Here is a 15,446-nt window from a genome sequence, read left to right on the forward strand (position 1 = left end):
CCTCTCGCATCCCCTACACGACGGCTTCCGAGTCCAAACCCGGATCCAGATCTAAACCTTGCCGCCCCTGGACCGGACCGGACCGAGGAAGTTGGCAGGGGCCGTTTTGCTTCATTCCAGAACAGGCGGCAGATTCAGCTTCCCCACTTTGCCCAGCTTCCCTAGCTGGTTTTTATTGCCTTCTACTTTCAAGCAGGCAGCAAACTACCCAGTCACCTTATAAAATACAGTTTGTGCATAGATCGGCTCCCTTAACACGACAGCAGGAGGAAAACAGGTTGAGAGGCCGACGTGCTGGATTACGGAAGCAGCGGGCCGCCCTGAGATCTTTCCTAGATGTGAAATAATATATATTAGTCCACACCCTTTGCTTCTCAGACGCTTGGGAAGTGATAGATGGCCTTCAGGCCCCCTTCTCAAATGTAAACCTCGCCATAAAGCAGTCTCGTGTGCTCGGGGCCATAAAACAAACGTGGAGCAGCCCAAATCCATATGACCTAACGGGCCTAAGAATTCATCTGCGTGGCATCAGGTAGTCCAGGTCCTGCCAAAACAAAGACAAGTTGGGAATGGAAATTTGGCCCCGGGAGCAGGAGCAGAGCTCTAATATTATAATCAGCTGTGCACAGGCCTAGACAGTTTGAGGTCATGGCCACAGCATTTTCAGACTTGACATCTGTCACATTTTATTGCTGTTGGACCATCTCTTTAGCACTCACGGCCCTGCTCCGTGGAGCCAGGGGCTCAGATGTGACTTAACTGCAGATCACAGTAAGCCCCAGGTGATGCATTTTATACACACAAAAAAAGGTGGGTCTTTGCTCTCAGTTCAGAACTAACAGTGAGAACCCCCAAATCGTGATAGTAAGATGCGCAGACAAGTGAAATCCCGGTAGCCACGTCACGTGGAAAGGCAGGAGTCTGCTCAGCATCTGCCAGCATCTTCCTTACCGTGTCGGGCATGATCCTTTTCCCTTGCACTTTGGAAAGCCGTGCTGTACTAGGGGTAACGGGAGAGGGCTGCACCGTGGTGGGGTTGACAGGAGAGGACGAGGGTATCTGGCGTGCTGCATAGCTGCTGTCTCTTTTTTCAGTGTTTTCTTCAATCTGTTTCTCATCTCCGCAGGTGGCTTTTCGCCTGGATTTTGAATTCAGCAAGTCTATTTTCCTTCAAAGCATGGAGATTTATCTGACTGCCAACAGGTTAATGATCGCTTTATTTTTCTGTTCCCTCTTTTTTTTTTTTTTTTTTGGCATGTTTATCCCCTCCACTGCCTAACTCAACCCAACACTGTCTGCGTGGATCTCGTCTCCTAGAGCCTGCCCTCTCCCCCTCCTGTTGCAGCCTAATCGGTGATGGGTTTCACCTCTTGCCCCTCTCAGCAAGTGCAGCCTATGGTTTCTAACGGGAGCAAGTTTGCAGGCTACGGAGGCCCCCGTGCTTTGCCCCTTGCTGACAACAGCCTGCATTTCCATCTTTGGTCCCTATTAGCTTGGCGAGGCACAATTGGCAGCTTCTGCCCTTCAGACACATGGAAACGAAATTACCCTTGGCTGTTCGGAAATATTCACTGCTGCATTTGCAAGTCAGGGCTGTGCCTATACCAAAGGCTGGCTGCATCTGCCAGCCACGTGCCAGCCTCTGCAGCTGAATGGAAAGTGTCCGGCCACTTCTCCACACATCATCACTCCCTGCAAACCGGCGCTCCCATTTCCCAGCCCTGCGTGTCGTGCTGTGCACAAGCGCAGGCTCTCAACAGGCCAACAACATCTCACTAGATTTCTCCTTTCTCATCAGTCACCACGACAGAGGGTAGACAAGGCGGGTACGTGCTGCGGGATCCTCGGGACAGTTTGGAAAGAGGTTGCATGCCCCAAGGAGCGTTTCACAACCTGTCCCTACCTTCCCTGCTCTGGGGCCATCGTGGGGTCAAATGCACCAGGGCCAAGGCTTGTCTGTGTTTCCGCTTTGGCCAGTCACGTTTCTCCAGTGCGTCTGCTGGAAAGCACGGGGGGGCCCGGCCCAGTCCAGAACTGGTCTCTAAAGGGTGCAAAATAAGAGCAAAAGCATGAACACAGGTGGGACTTTTGCTGCTGCTTTCCATGGGTGACGGTTGAGGCCCAGGTGCCATATAGCATTCGCACTTGAGGCAAGTGTTTCCCTTTCCTGAGCCAAGCAGTGTGTACCTCTCTTGTGCCTGGTCCTCTTGTCCCCACTGCTAGTCCTGCTGCAGGAAGCCTTAACTCCACCTGCAGCTTTCCTGGGCCTTCACCCAGCACAGTCAGTAAGCACTGACCACCCAGAGGCCTGCCCAGAAGGACACATGCACATGCACAGGCAAATCCCAGGAACATGTGGGTCCGGCATGACCTGGTACATCCTACAAATGGAGCAACAAGTTATTGTTCTCTGCATCAGCTGGAACCACGTCCCACACACCAGGACATGCAAACACCACCACACACGGACACAGGGCCATGTTTGTTCCCACCTTCGCTGGTGTTGGAGGGAGGACGGCTCTTTGAAGGACTCATGAATCATGCTGGGTCAGCTATAAATGCTTTTTTCTACACACCTATTCCATCAGGGCCACCTAGCAGCTGCTCCCTACTCCCCCTCCCACCCCACCCAACAAGCCAAGAGTAATTGCAGAAGCTTGTTGCACTCAGGAGGGTTCTCCTGCCTGCCTATAAATTCATTTCACCAAATAAAAGCTGCTCTCTTTTTTTTGGCAGATCATAAATTTAACCTGGCAGCCCCTTATAGCCCTGTCAGCACCTTAGGGCAGGGTCTCAGCTCACATTTGGGCTCCACATGGTACAGCTAGGACATTAATCTTCCCACCAGGGCAGACAGTCTCACCTGCCGGACCAAGCACCCTCATTGCTGTTTGGCTTCTTGTGTTTCAGTGACAGCGAAGAAAGAAACACCACCAAAGAGGATAATTCTGCCCTCTTGAATTTCCACCTGAAGTATGAAGCTGACCTCCTTTTCACCAGGTGCGTGTTCACGGCAGGGGGAGTGGGGAAATGCAGAACTGGCTGCTGGACAGACTTGTCCCAAGCCCTGCGGCCCGTGCTGAGGCTCTGCCCAGCCAGACCAGCTACACCGGTAGTAAATTATAGCAGTATAAAATAGTCTGCTATAAGCCCTGTGTCTGTCTGCTACCAAACCCACGGGAATGGTGCTGAAGCCCTGTCATGTGCGGTGTTGCTTCCAAGGTTGGAGTTGGCTGTTGCTCTCGCTCATACCAGTGTGGCAGGTAAATCCAGATGGGCAAGGTTTGCACTCGAAAGGCAAGTTCCCACTGCTTTTTACAACAGCGTGAAGCAGCAGCGCTCACACTTTTGGCCCAGTGGGCCAGATGAATGGCACAGGGCTGTCAACTGGCCACATCAGGCCCCATGCCATCACTTCCCCAACACCAACATGCACATGCAACCACTGGGATCAGGCCCTGGGGCCCTGTACCACCTCTGTCTGGCCAGAATTGGGCTCCCCGGGCTCCATGTCATCCCACACATCGGATCTAGCGCACAGTGCCATGGCTTGCAGGCTCCCTACAGGCTCCATGAGACAACCCATGCTCTGGATGACATGGCTCTGGGGGGTGGATCCAGCCTGCTGGGTAGGGGTTGAACACCCCCCCCCATTTAAATCACTGTCTGTCAATAGCCTCACACAAGCTGCTAGGTCCAAGTGTGGGTCTGAGCCCTCTATCCTTATGCCTGCATGTGCCCCTTGGCCAAGCATGGTGAGCCCCACAGCCTGGAAGGAGATGCTGTGCAAGATGCCTTGAAGGGCATAGGGAAGGAGTTGTCCCCAACTCCCCACCCACCCTGTCCCCAGCCAGCAGATCTCAGAGGCTCAGAGCAACCAAATAACATGCCCAAGGTTGCACGGGTTCAGGGCATGAGCTCCAGAGCTTTCCCAGGGCTCTGGGGAAAAGAGGAGCTTGTCTTGCAGGACTTGTGCCCCTTGCTAGGGTCCGTGGGTATCAGCTCCCCCTGTGCTGGCCCTGGCAGGCTGCCCTGGCATCCAGAGGAGGAGAAACACAGGCGGGTTTCCAGGGGTGACTCACAGGGCCGTCCTGGCAGAGGCCCCAGCTCAGCACACTGGCAGGGCTGCCGAGGAGGGTGCAGTGATGTGGGCATAGCAAAGCAGGCCCCACAGCAGCCAAGAGGGAGGGACGTCTGCTGGCCAGGACTGCCGAGGGGATGAGCTCACCGTCACTGGAGATGCCCTGTCCTGTAGGCACCGCCAACTCCAGAGCTGCCCCCATTCCAGCTGCAGGAGTTGCGAGTGTCAAGCCAAGCCCCATAAAGCAGCAATGGGCTGGCCAGGACCAGCTGCATGTTGCACCCATGGAAAAAACACCCAACAGTGCAGAGCTACGGATATGCTCCATGGCTGCCTGGGGGAGACTGTGCCCCAATGACGCTGTCCTTTCGGCCTTTTTGCCCTCTGGCACGCTCTGTCATTCAGAGCTGAGCTGTACTTGGCTGAACAAGATGCTTCTCAGGACTTTCACAAGCCCTCGGAGGCTTGGCTTACCTAGTGCCATGCTTATTGCAGAAGCACGAATGCAGCCTGGGGAGGGGATGAGACACAGGACGGGGGCAAGTTACAGGGCTAGTAGCAGTTGACCTGCCCGCCACCCAGCAAGGAGAATGGGATAAAGGGCAGCAAAGCGTGCCCCGGCCTTGGGACACAGAGGGATGAGGATGAGAGCTGCCTTAGCATTCACTATGTCATGTCAAAGGGCTGAGTCCAGCCTTTCCTGACCGAGGCTGTCCTCAGACGCTGCTCCTGGGAGAGTCGCCCGCAGGCCGGTTCAGAGCAAACCCGGTACGATGCTCCATCATGGCACATCTGAACTGAGTCAGCGTGGGCCCAACTGCCAGGCCGCACACTTCCAAAGCACGCTGCTCCTGACTTACGGTGCTGCCGGGACACCGTGGGTCCAGCGCTGCCATCGTCTCAGACAGCCGGGTTTCTTGCTGCGGCCCAGAGCCACTGGGCTCTCAGGGCACGGGCGCACAAGCCAGCTGCCTCGCGGCAAGGCGGGGTGTGAACGTACTGCATCTCAGCTATTCCTGCTCTCTCTCCATCTGCATGGTTTTACCTAAGAGTGAAGGTGAAATCATTTACAGCCCCCAGCACCGAGGGGCGAGCTACCTCACATTTATGGCACAGTGGACACGAACCCCAGAAGAGCTGCCGGGCAGCAAAGCCCACCTTAGTGTAGTGCGCAGCATCTTTTTCATGTCACCTGTGACCAGACCCTCAGTCAGTCAGTCTCCTGCTTTCAAAGGGGAAATCCATTCATTTCCATATGAATTGGCTTTCCAAGCAAGTCAAAGGTTTTCAGAGGCTGGGTGCAGATTTTAATACGGTTGTATCCAAGGTGCCGACAAGTCACTTGCAACAAGGCCTTCTTGTCCAGAAAAGTTCTTGGCCCTTTAGGGTCCAGAGGTAAAGGTCAACCTCACAATGTCCTTCTGCTACAGCCTCAGTTCAAGCTCAAACCCACGTTCTCTTCGGTGCAGTAAATGAGAACGGGGCAGTAGTGCAGCAGGACTCCAGCACACGTTGTTTTCTCACGGCCAGATCCCCAGAGCCCTGAATTTACAGAGAGCCCCGCTGAAGAGGTTTCATCCCCTCCCCGATTAGACATACCGTGTGGTCTGTGAATCACGCGCACAGAAAGCAGGAATGAGCAAAACGTGAGCGATTGGGGTAAGACGTTTGGATACCTGCTCGAAAGCTGATTGTGGCAGTGATATGCTTCCAATTTAGATGCCATTGCAAAAAAAAAAACCCATTTGCATTAATGCCAGTTAGTTCAGCGCACAGGAGAGCAGAAGCCTGGGTGGCATTTTCCAGGAAATGTTGTGTTCACATTCATTTCTGAACGCTCCCTACTTCAGTTGTGAGAGGTGCGAGGCCATAGGCGACGGCTGCAGGTGGCACTTGGGCTCTCCTGAGGCCGTGCTCGAGCTCGCCGCTCCAGGCAAGGAGCACACAGCCAAGGGACCTGGCACCGCAGCCGTTCACCCTGCGGCTGGTCTCCCAGCCCAGACCAGAGCAGTCTCCAGGTCGCTCTGAATTATTCAGGGAGCTGGAAAGGGGCCATCCACTCCTAGACTCTGGCAAGGGGCACCGTATAGACATCGTAACCCTGATTTGGAAGCAGCGTCACAAACCCCAGAGCAAACTGCACGTCGGCTTTACAGCATCCCCCAAGGAAAGCCCAAACCTGTTGCCCTGGAGTCTTCGTTACTATAGCTGCCGTAGGAAAACAGCTCTTTTCTGCAGACTCAGCAGCAGCGATGGTATTTTCCAAAGAGGGCTTGGCTTTCCACAAGTGCCAGTGGGGCCTTCATGCGGAGAATTTGTTTTCAGCTTAGCTTAAAAAAAATACAAAGGAAATATAAAATCAGGCACACGTGGCCCTACACCCCCCCCATGCTATGCATCAGACTCAGCAAAGGCTGAAAAAACGCAGCAGCGTAACGCCATGAGCCGATGTGCGCTTCATCGGCGTGGAAGCATGTGGGAGGCGTATTTAACAGCGAGAGCGTTAGTTTTATCAGCACGTGACTCTTGTATTAAATAGCGAGAGTGTTAGCTTTTCTTTTATCTAACTGGTTTATTGAATAGTTACAATAATAGACCACAATCATGCTTCCAGCCTAGGTTCCCAACCGCTGATGTGGGTCTGAAGGCCCAGCCCCAGCGTCCAACTTAATCTCCCCCAAAAATATGGGAAGGGAAGGGAACGGGGGGATGATTTTAGGAAATGCATCTCCTGCCTTAGACATGCTCTCAGCTCGAGGAGCAATGGGAACCGAAGCTCACGCGATTGATTTACCCCGTTAGAAAAAGGCAGGATCCGTGAGCACATTCCAGGCTGCCCTTGCTATAATTTCTACCAGATCCTGGAGCCTTTCTGTAACTACTTACACTCCAGACGGTAGGGCATGGAAAACAGCCTCTTTACTATTTAGTATGATTTATGGCAGTGCTTGTTTTCATTTTAACACAGGAAAAAATGCCAGGAAACCCTTTCCCTCCCCCTCCCCACCCCAGAAGAATGGAGAGCTGAAAAAAATGGTACTTGAGTATATTAGACTCTTTTCAGGTAGCTTTTAAGGGTGGTTTTAGCCCAGTGCATTATGCATGTGCATCAGTAAATACACCTATCCTGGAACGTGTTACGAATACAGTGCTACATGCTGCACGGGAGAGGCGTCTATACTGTAGTCTGCGAGCCACTGCTGATCACATCATGTTGTCTCCTTCCCCCCCAGTTTCCAGCTGATAAATACCTATATTTGATGCATTTATATAGATTTACAATACATAAAATACAGCCCTTCCGGGCCACTGGGGCCTGTGCTGTTAAAAATATAAGAATGATGATATGAAGGAGGAAAAAGTCCCACAGCAGCCCTAAACTCCAAAGGAAAAATCATCTGAAAAGGCAATAAAACACAAGCCCTGCTTTCATTTTGCTGGGGAAAAGTGCCCATGAGTCAGGCTGTCTCTCAAGGGAGACCCAGTGCTGCCTGGGCAGGGCATAGCCAGCTGTCCACCCACCCGCACGCCCACTAACAGCTCTGTCCCCAGAGCTGCTGCAGCTTTGGGCTCTCTTTGCCATGCATATATTGCCAGGAGCAAGTCCCCAGATGCCAGCACTGCAGGCGCGGTGCATGGAGAAGGTGAATTTATTGGTCTTGAATAGGGGGGGCGGATACAAGAGTCCTCTCGTTTCTGATGGTGCGTCTCCGTCCCATCTGGATGGTGGAGGCATGACCCATTCTTGTTCGCTGTCGCGGCAGGGCTTCGAGTCTGGACTACTATGAAATCAAGTCGAACAGCTCGCTGGAGAGATACGACAGCATCGGCCCTCCTTTTAATTGCACATTTAAGGTGAGTCGTACAGACATCTCGTCAGCTGGCACGCGCACTGCCTGGCGAACCGGCTCTGGGCTGATCTTTACCCCTCCCTTCCCTTCCACATCTCCCTCCCAAGCAGTCCTGCCTGTGATTTTCCCCTTGCAGGACTTCGGATGCATGTCCTCACTGAAGGGCAGCAACGGTTGAGCCAAGGGGCAGGAAACGGTGGGAATTGTTTCACCACCCTCCACCCACCCAGCTTCACCCCCCATCCTCCTGGGACTGTGCTGCCCCACCAAGGACCCAAAACCTCTACCTAGAGAGGCAAGGAGCCCGAAGCGCGACCGGTCGCATGGTCACCCGTGGGCAGCAGGTGGTCTCCGCACCATCGAACCACCTTCAAATTGCTCCCAACACATCTCCAGTCAGTTGGTTACTGAATAAAAGGCATGGGGTGGGGGATCCATCTCACAACAAACTTCCCCAACTTATTCCAGAGAAGGACCTGGCAGCAAGAAACCCTGCTGCGTCTCCAGCGCAAACACTTAACTGTTGCCTTACAACAATATGCTTTCCATTTTCCAGTTGCAGAACCTGGGCTTCTTCCCCGTCGACGAGGTGACCATTAAAATTACAGTCCCGGTAGCCACGAGAGGAGGGAATCGCCTGCTGCTGCTGACCGATTTCGTCGTGGATCAGGTAGCAGTTTGCTTCCTTTCCCCGCCACATAGATTTGTGCCGTCACTTGAAATAATATTTCCCTTATTGAAGCTGGGCTCGCTGTCCTCGGAGCTTGACCCACTTCTGCTCAGGGCCTAAGCCAGGATTTGCAGCAGACGCTGAGCCCACAGGCCAGGCCTCCTTCCCAGGGCACTGGAACGTCACATGCCACGAACGGCGGGTCGATGGCACTCCGGGTGACACTTTCTTTCCATCCATAAAGCGCCCGCCAGCTTTAATAGTCATCTTCTCACCTATCTGGACTCGGTTCAGCTCTTACAGATGCCCGGAGACTCCTTCCCCCTTCCAGCCGCGTTCCTTTGGCTGGAAACGTGGAAAATGGTAGCAGCCAGCGACTTTGGCCAAGTATTTCTAAGAACGAACCTCCCGGCCGCATTTAATGAGTTCTTGAAATAATTATGCTTTGCCTGGGGTGTCGGCTGGAGCCTGAGAGACTCCCAAGCGGGGAGCGAGCTCAGGGAGAGACCGATAGCCATCTCGATATCACATTTCCTCCACGGTGGCACGTCCTTCACATAGCATCCGATATAAGGCAGCCTTGTGTAAGAGGGCCCGCGTCCATTGCTGTTTTGGCCTGGACACGTGTTGTTGTTGGGCAGCGAGCATGCTCCCGCACGCGGGGCCATGAGGACCTCGCCCGGGGAACACGCTCCTGACAAAACCACATGAATTCATCTTCCGCGTCCAGTCTCCGGACCCCCTCTCCCGCCCCCTCGGGAGGAATTTGCTCGGTAGCGAGGAAAAATACCCCGCGAACCGTGACAGACAGGTCGACTTGAATTCAACAGCACTTACAGCTTGCGTTCTCCCAGGAGAGTAGCCATCCGTGGTGGTAAGCCCCTCTCCTGCCGTGGAAGAGCTACCGGCAATAAGTCTGGAGAGCTTGCTAACCGTCAACAGTACTAAGTGCGCTCATTTAAAAAAACCAATTGCTGGTTGTGAAGGCCACACACAGCATCCATTATAACCCCCGTTTCAGACCCTCGAGGCCAGCAACAAAAAACAGGAACATCAATTGCCGTGGCGCACTGCGAGAGGGAAATCCACCTAGAGAATATCTTTAGGCAGAGAAACCCGATAATGTGCACAAGCGCCCTTTTCGATTTCAGGGCAATGATGTTCTCCCCTGCTGAATATCTGCCGCCTCTTGGGCCGTGATGCTCAACCCACAGCCCTGAATACATCGTGGGGGGTTACACAGGAGCTGCAGTTGGAGATTAGTCCCTTCATTTGCTGATGCATTCAGAGGTGAGCTGCTAAAGCTCTGGACTTGTGCGAGGGTGCTTCTCCGGGCTTTAGCATCGCACCCGAGCCAGTTCAGGAGAAAGGGGCCAGAAGAGAGTTTCTAGGCTGAGAATCCAACAATCAGTGACGCTTACAGCTATGGACCCGGCCTTTAGCCCTGTAGAGAGTAAACGTACCACGAAGGACAGACCTGATGGGACAGGTAGAAGAGGTTTCTGGCCACGAGCTCCGGGCTATTGAGGCAAACAAGCTGGGTCTAAACTGGACCGTGACGCAGTTGTGGAAGGGATGGCATAACGGGATTGCTTACCAGGGTCTGGAACGAGGATCCCAAGAGGTCCTGGCTGAGTTTTTCCCATGACGGTGCTCTGAACTCTGTTGTTTTTGCTCCCTGAAGGCAAATACGACATGCAACGTCTGGGGGAACAACACCGACTACAGGAGCACGCCCACCGAGGAGGACCTGCTCCGCACCCCACAGCTGGTACGCAGCGCGCACCGCCGTTGCCTCCGCCTCTGAAGCGCTCCTGCCCCCGATTCGCACCCAGGACCAGAGAGTTGGGGGGGTGATGGCACCCCACTGCAGGCATCCTTGCTGCGAGTGTGTGTGTGTGCACATGCAAGTCACCTTACTGTGAGACAGAGAGAGAGACTGTGCATGTGTGTATTAGGGCTGTGCAGAGCGGCTAGTATTCACTTTGGATTCGGCTAATTCAGGGGACAGAGATTCGATTCGGTGATTCGAATCGCCGTCTGGAATTGATTCGACCAAATCTAATTTGGTGATTCGGCTGCTGCCAAATCAGCTGAATCTCCGAATCAGGCAGGCCAGGCTCATCCCCTGCCCGCTCTCCCAGCCCTATCCTGGCTGCCCCCACTGCCCTGCACTGCATGGGGGGCTCTTCCACGAGCCCCTCAAAGCCCCGCGGCTGCTGCAAGAGCTGCGAGTCCTGGGGGTTTTCTTGTTTGCTTTTTTTCTTAAAGGACCAGAGCCACGGTGGGCAGGGCAGCCATGGGGGGCCTGGGGGCTGGCAGAGGCTCCCCCATGGTCCCCTCCCCCAGCCCCCACTCCCCCACCCCCTACTTACCAACTCCAAGTCCGGCTCCAGCTCCCTGCTGCAGCCACTGGGGACTGCCTGAATCACCGAAGCTCTCCCAATCTTTTCCAAATCAATTCAGAGAGCTTCGAATCGAGTCAGAATTTTAACTGGTCCCCTGATTTGATTTGATTCGGATTTGGAGATTCGGCCACCGAATCGGGCCAAATCTCCTCCGAATCAAATCACCACCCAAAGCTTCTCACAGCCCTAGTGTGTATGCATGTGCATGTGTACGCAAGCCTCCTTGCTGTGAGAATGTGTGTGTGAGTGCATGTGTGCATGCATGTGCATGTGTGTGTGTCTGTGTATATGTGCATGCATGTCCAGGTCTCCTTGCTGTGAGAACATGTGTGTGTATGCATGTGCACACGTGTGTGTCCACGCCTCCTTGCTGTGACAATGGAAATGCTTGTGTGTGTGTGTGTGTGTGCATGCATGGACACGTGTATACAGGCCTTCTTGCTGTGAGAATGGGTGTGCACGTGTGTGTGCAGGCTTCTTCGCTTAGTGTGTGCACGTGCCCAGGCCTCCATGCTGCGAGAGAGAGAGAGCACAGAACCATTTGCTTTAGGTTAGAGACGAGGTCGAGCTGTAAAGCCCCCGACCCCAACCCCAACCCCTCCAGAGATGGAGGCTGTGGCGCAGTGGCACTCCCTCCACAGTCTTCCTCACCACCAGGACGTGCACAGCCCTGCTCTAGCCCACATCCCCACCTCCCTGGCTCCCACCTCCCTCCCTCTGCCATGGTGCCAGCGTGCAAGACTGAACCGAGCTTTTGGTTATGACCCATCTCTTAGTGCTGAATAGGGCTAAATTTTAACCCCCCAAAAATGCTTCGCAGGGAATGTAAAATAAGGCGGTGGAGTGAGGCCATGTAGGCTTTCATTATTACCAGTGTAAAGGTGGGAGGAATATGGGGGGGTTTTATAGCATTGTGCACTACCCAGCAAAAAAGCGGCCCCGCGTTCATAGCCGGCCAACATACCTTGTTTTTCAGAACCACAGTAACTCGGACGTCGTGTCCATCGACTGCAATGTGAAACTCACTCCCAATGAGGACATTGGCTTTCACTTACGTGGCTACCTGTGGATGAAGTCACTGAAAGCAGTAAGTGCTGGTCCATGGGCTGTGTGGCCCATGAACCACGAGAGCCCCTCAAGGAGAAATTGTACAGTAACTGTGGGGTTTTTGTTTACTCCCAAACACCTCCCTGCCCCATGGAGCATGACCCTGTCTGCAATGATGTTTTTCTTTGCTTAGCGCACCATAAGACTCCTCCAAAAATGTCCCAGGACACCTCCACGCGGCTAACGCACTGCTTAGCTGATGCACCACCCTTGCATCTTTGAAGTGTTATGTCCACCGGCCTCATGGCTGGTGTGAGCATGGCCCACGCTTCTGAAGCCTGTAGAGATCCCTTTGCTCACACCAGGTCTGAATTTGGCCCTTAAAGACAAGAGCAGGTGCATTAAAGTCAACAGATCTCATTGAGACTGGGCAGGCCAAGAGGCCTGTGGGACTGCGTGGGGGACCATGCGTGAGAGCCACCTCTAGCCTAGCATCCCGCTGGCCACCCGGCATTGCACACAAACCAACGCCTTGCCTTTGGAGCAGCCATGAGCTATGGGCCCTGTTCCCAAGTGGGACCCAGCCCAGCCTCCCACAGCTCAAAGCTGATGGCCGGGCTGGGTCCCACTTGGGAACGGGGCCCATAGCTACTGGCGATCATAGCAAAGTAGGGCTGGAAGGGTCCTCCCTAGATCATCGAGTCCAACCCCTGTTTGAGGCAAGACCATCCCTATCCCAACCATCCCAGACACATCCATCATTAGTCAAACTACCACCAAGCCTAACACAACACGAGACGTCACACCCAAACCTGCCACAGCTAAAGCAGGGGGAGCAGGGCAGCCCACATCCTGCTGCTGTAAAGGTTGTTAATATACACTCAAGAGATCCCAGGCAGAGGCTGTTTCCCCCCAAAAACTCATAGTCCGTATCAATCTGACAATGGGGTAAAATTTCTCCTTGACCCCAAATATAGCAGTGGTCTGACCCTGAGTGGAGTGGCAGGACCCTCTAGCCAGGCTTGAAGTCTCAAGAGGAGCATTGACCCACCACAGGGCACCCCCAACTAGCAAGAGAGGGGTCCCTTTGCTGACCCACAACCAGCCCCACCCTCTAGGGCCTTCACTGCAGCTGGCAAGCCATGTCCTGCGGGCACCCACGGGCTTCCACACTAGTGGGCTGGGGCCCTGCCCCACCAGCGCCAACGTGTGCCGCCGTTCTCTCCATGCAGCTGAAGTTCAAGGCACTGAAGCTCACCACGCACGCCGCCCTGCAGCGCCGCTTCCGCAGCCCCTTCGTCTTCAGGGAAGAGGACCCCAGCCGCCAGGTGAGCGAGGGCACCTCCCCCTGCCACTAGACGCGGTGCCCGCTGAGGACATTCACCTCTGACGCCCCGTGTTTGCATGAGGAAGGTGCAGGGGAGCAGGCCCAGGTGGGTTTGCGGTGGAGGAGGCAACCTGAGCTCAGGTCCATCTAGTGGCAGTGCCAGCAGACCAGAGTGCCTGTGTGGGTCCGCGTAGCTCAGCCCTTCAACCTGCATATCGTGGCTTGGGGGAGAGAGAGAGACCCTCCGACCTAACAGTGCCAAACCAGGGGCCCTGGAGATGGAGGGTCCACAGTGGCAACGAGGGTCCACCCGGGGAGGATCCTATCCTACCCTCAGGGCTGGCAGCTGAGCCTGTGTCACCTCCCTGGCACAGCCATCCAGCCCCCCACCCCCCATTCGAGCAAAGCAATGACAGTTTCCTGTAGGCTGCTTCCAGCTTCAGCTGGATGTTTGTGTTGATTCGGGGGTGCCCAACAGTTCACACCTGGGCTTCAATTTTCCCACATTCCAGTTTGTATTGGACCCACACCTGTGCAAACTTATTGGACATCGTACCGTGTACAAGCGCCCCTTTTTCCCATTCAGGTTTCATTATGTTTTCTTTAGCTTTGTGAGCAGCGCATCTATCTATGCCTTGCTGCAACCACGTGGGGGAACTTACCCACCATGTCGTTATCCACAAAGCACAATGTTATTACTTAAATCCATGGTTATCCATAGTTTTTTTAAGCTATCCATACCCAATATTCCTTGCTGCCCCAATTTCCTCATTCCAAATATGCCTCAGGCCCGTTGGGTCCCTATTCCAAATTGCTTCACCTGTGAGAAGAGAACTAACGATTCTTTTCCATTAAACCCTTCAAGCTATTTTTTCCCCTCCTTGCTTGTGAGAATGGAGCTTCCTCTTCATTCACGATTGAAGATGAAGCCTCTGTGTCTATTCGCATTGTCTGTCTCAGTGCCCAACCACTTGTATCACTTTCAAACTGTTCATTCAGTAGAGGATACCCCCAACACTCCTATTTTATGGGTGCTAGAAAAAGGGGGCTCTCGGGCACCAGGCTGCCGCGGTGCTCTGGATGCAGAGTCCTACACCAGGGAGCAGGAGGGGAAGGAGCCTCCGAGGGGTTCGAGCTGGGGCTGGTTTTAATACACGGGAGTGGTACAGGCCAGTGCACGGCAGGGGAGGGGAGGGGAGGGGAGCATCCCATGCACATGTGTGCACACACACTGTACACTGTCACAGCAAGGAGACCTGGACACACGTGCACACACACACACACACACACAAAGACTTTTACACATGCATACGCATATGCGCACACGCACACACACACACACACACACACACACTTTCACAGCAAGAGCACCTGCACATCCACCTACCCACCCACCCACACACACACACACAGGCTCAAAGCAAGGAGCCCTGCACACCCATGCACACTCTTACAAAGCAAGGACACCTGCACATGCATACACACACACACACACACACACACACATATATACAGAGCAAAGACTCTTTCACACATGCGCGCACACAAATACAATGTCATAGCAAGGAGCCCTGTACACACACACACATCTTACAGCAAGGAGCCCTGCACACACACACATACAGTCACACGCACACTTTCACAGCAAGGACACCTGCATGCATGCATGCACGCACGCACGCACGCACACACACACACACAGTCTCACAGCAGGGATGCCTACAGACGCACATGTATACACAGAGGGCAAGAACACTTGCGCATGCACGCGCGCACCCCGCCTCCCATGAACACTTGCATGCATGTGGACACACAAATACACACACTTTCATAACAAGGATGTCTACACGCGTGCGCGCACACACGCACAGTCTCACAGCCAGGAGCCCTACACACACACACACGCCATTCAGGGCCGGGCAGTTCTGTGCAGGGCTGAGCTGTGCTCCCCCAGACAAGGGCCGAGCAGAGCGGACCCACAAGCCGGCCCCCGCCCCAGCCGTGTGGCGCTGCGGGCCCTGCCCGGGTCATGGCACCCAGCGCGAGCCATGCGGGCTCCCGC

The 15,446-nt window shown here is 54.2% G+C and overlaps 1 protein-coding gene across 2 annotated transcripts in view; it reads left to right on the plus strand.

Moving 5' to 3' along the window:
• The window catches only part of ITGA11 (integrin subunit alpha 11), a 150,820-nt gene that overhangs the window by 122,830 nt on the left and 12,544 nt on the right, over positions 1-15,446 (plus strand). For both annotated transcript variants that reach the window (XM_090029026.1, XM_090029025.1), the window contains exons 22-28: positions 1,127-1,203; positions 2,911-3,000; positions 7,846-7,936; positions 8,489-8,602; positions 10,287-10,373; positions 11,987-12,097; positions 13,290-13,385. In XM_090029026.1, the coding sequence (XP_089885152.1) occupies positions 1,127-1,203; positions 2,911-3,000; positions 7,846-7,936; positions 8,489-8,602; positions 10,287-10,373; positions 11,987-12,097; positions 13,290-13,385 (666 nt within the window). The remainder of the gene's footprint in view (positions 1-1,126; positions 1,204-2,910; positions 3,001-7,845; positions 7,937-8,488; positions 8,603-10,286; positions 10,374-11,986; positions 12,098-13,289; positions 13,386-15,446) is intronic.

This window comes from Crocodylus siamensis, chromosome 15, assembly GCF_052110815.1.
Source record: "Crocodylus siamensis isolate JL-2025a chromosome 15, ASM5211081v1, whole genome shotgun sequence".
In the NCBI taxonomy this organism is placed as follows: domain Eukaryota; kingdom Metazoa; phylum Chordata; order Crocodylia; family Crocodylidae; genus Crocodylus; species Crocodylus siamensis.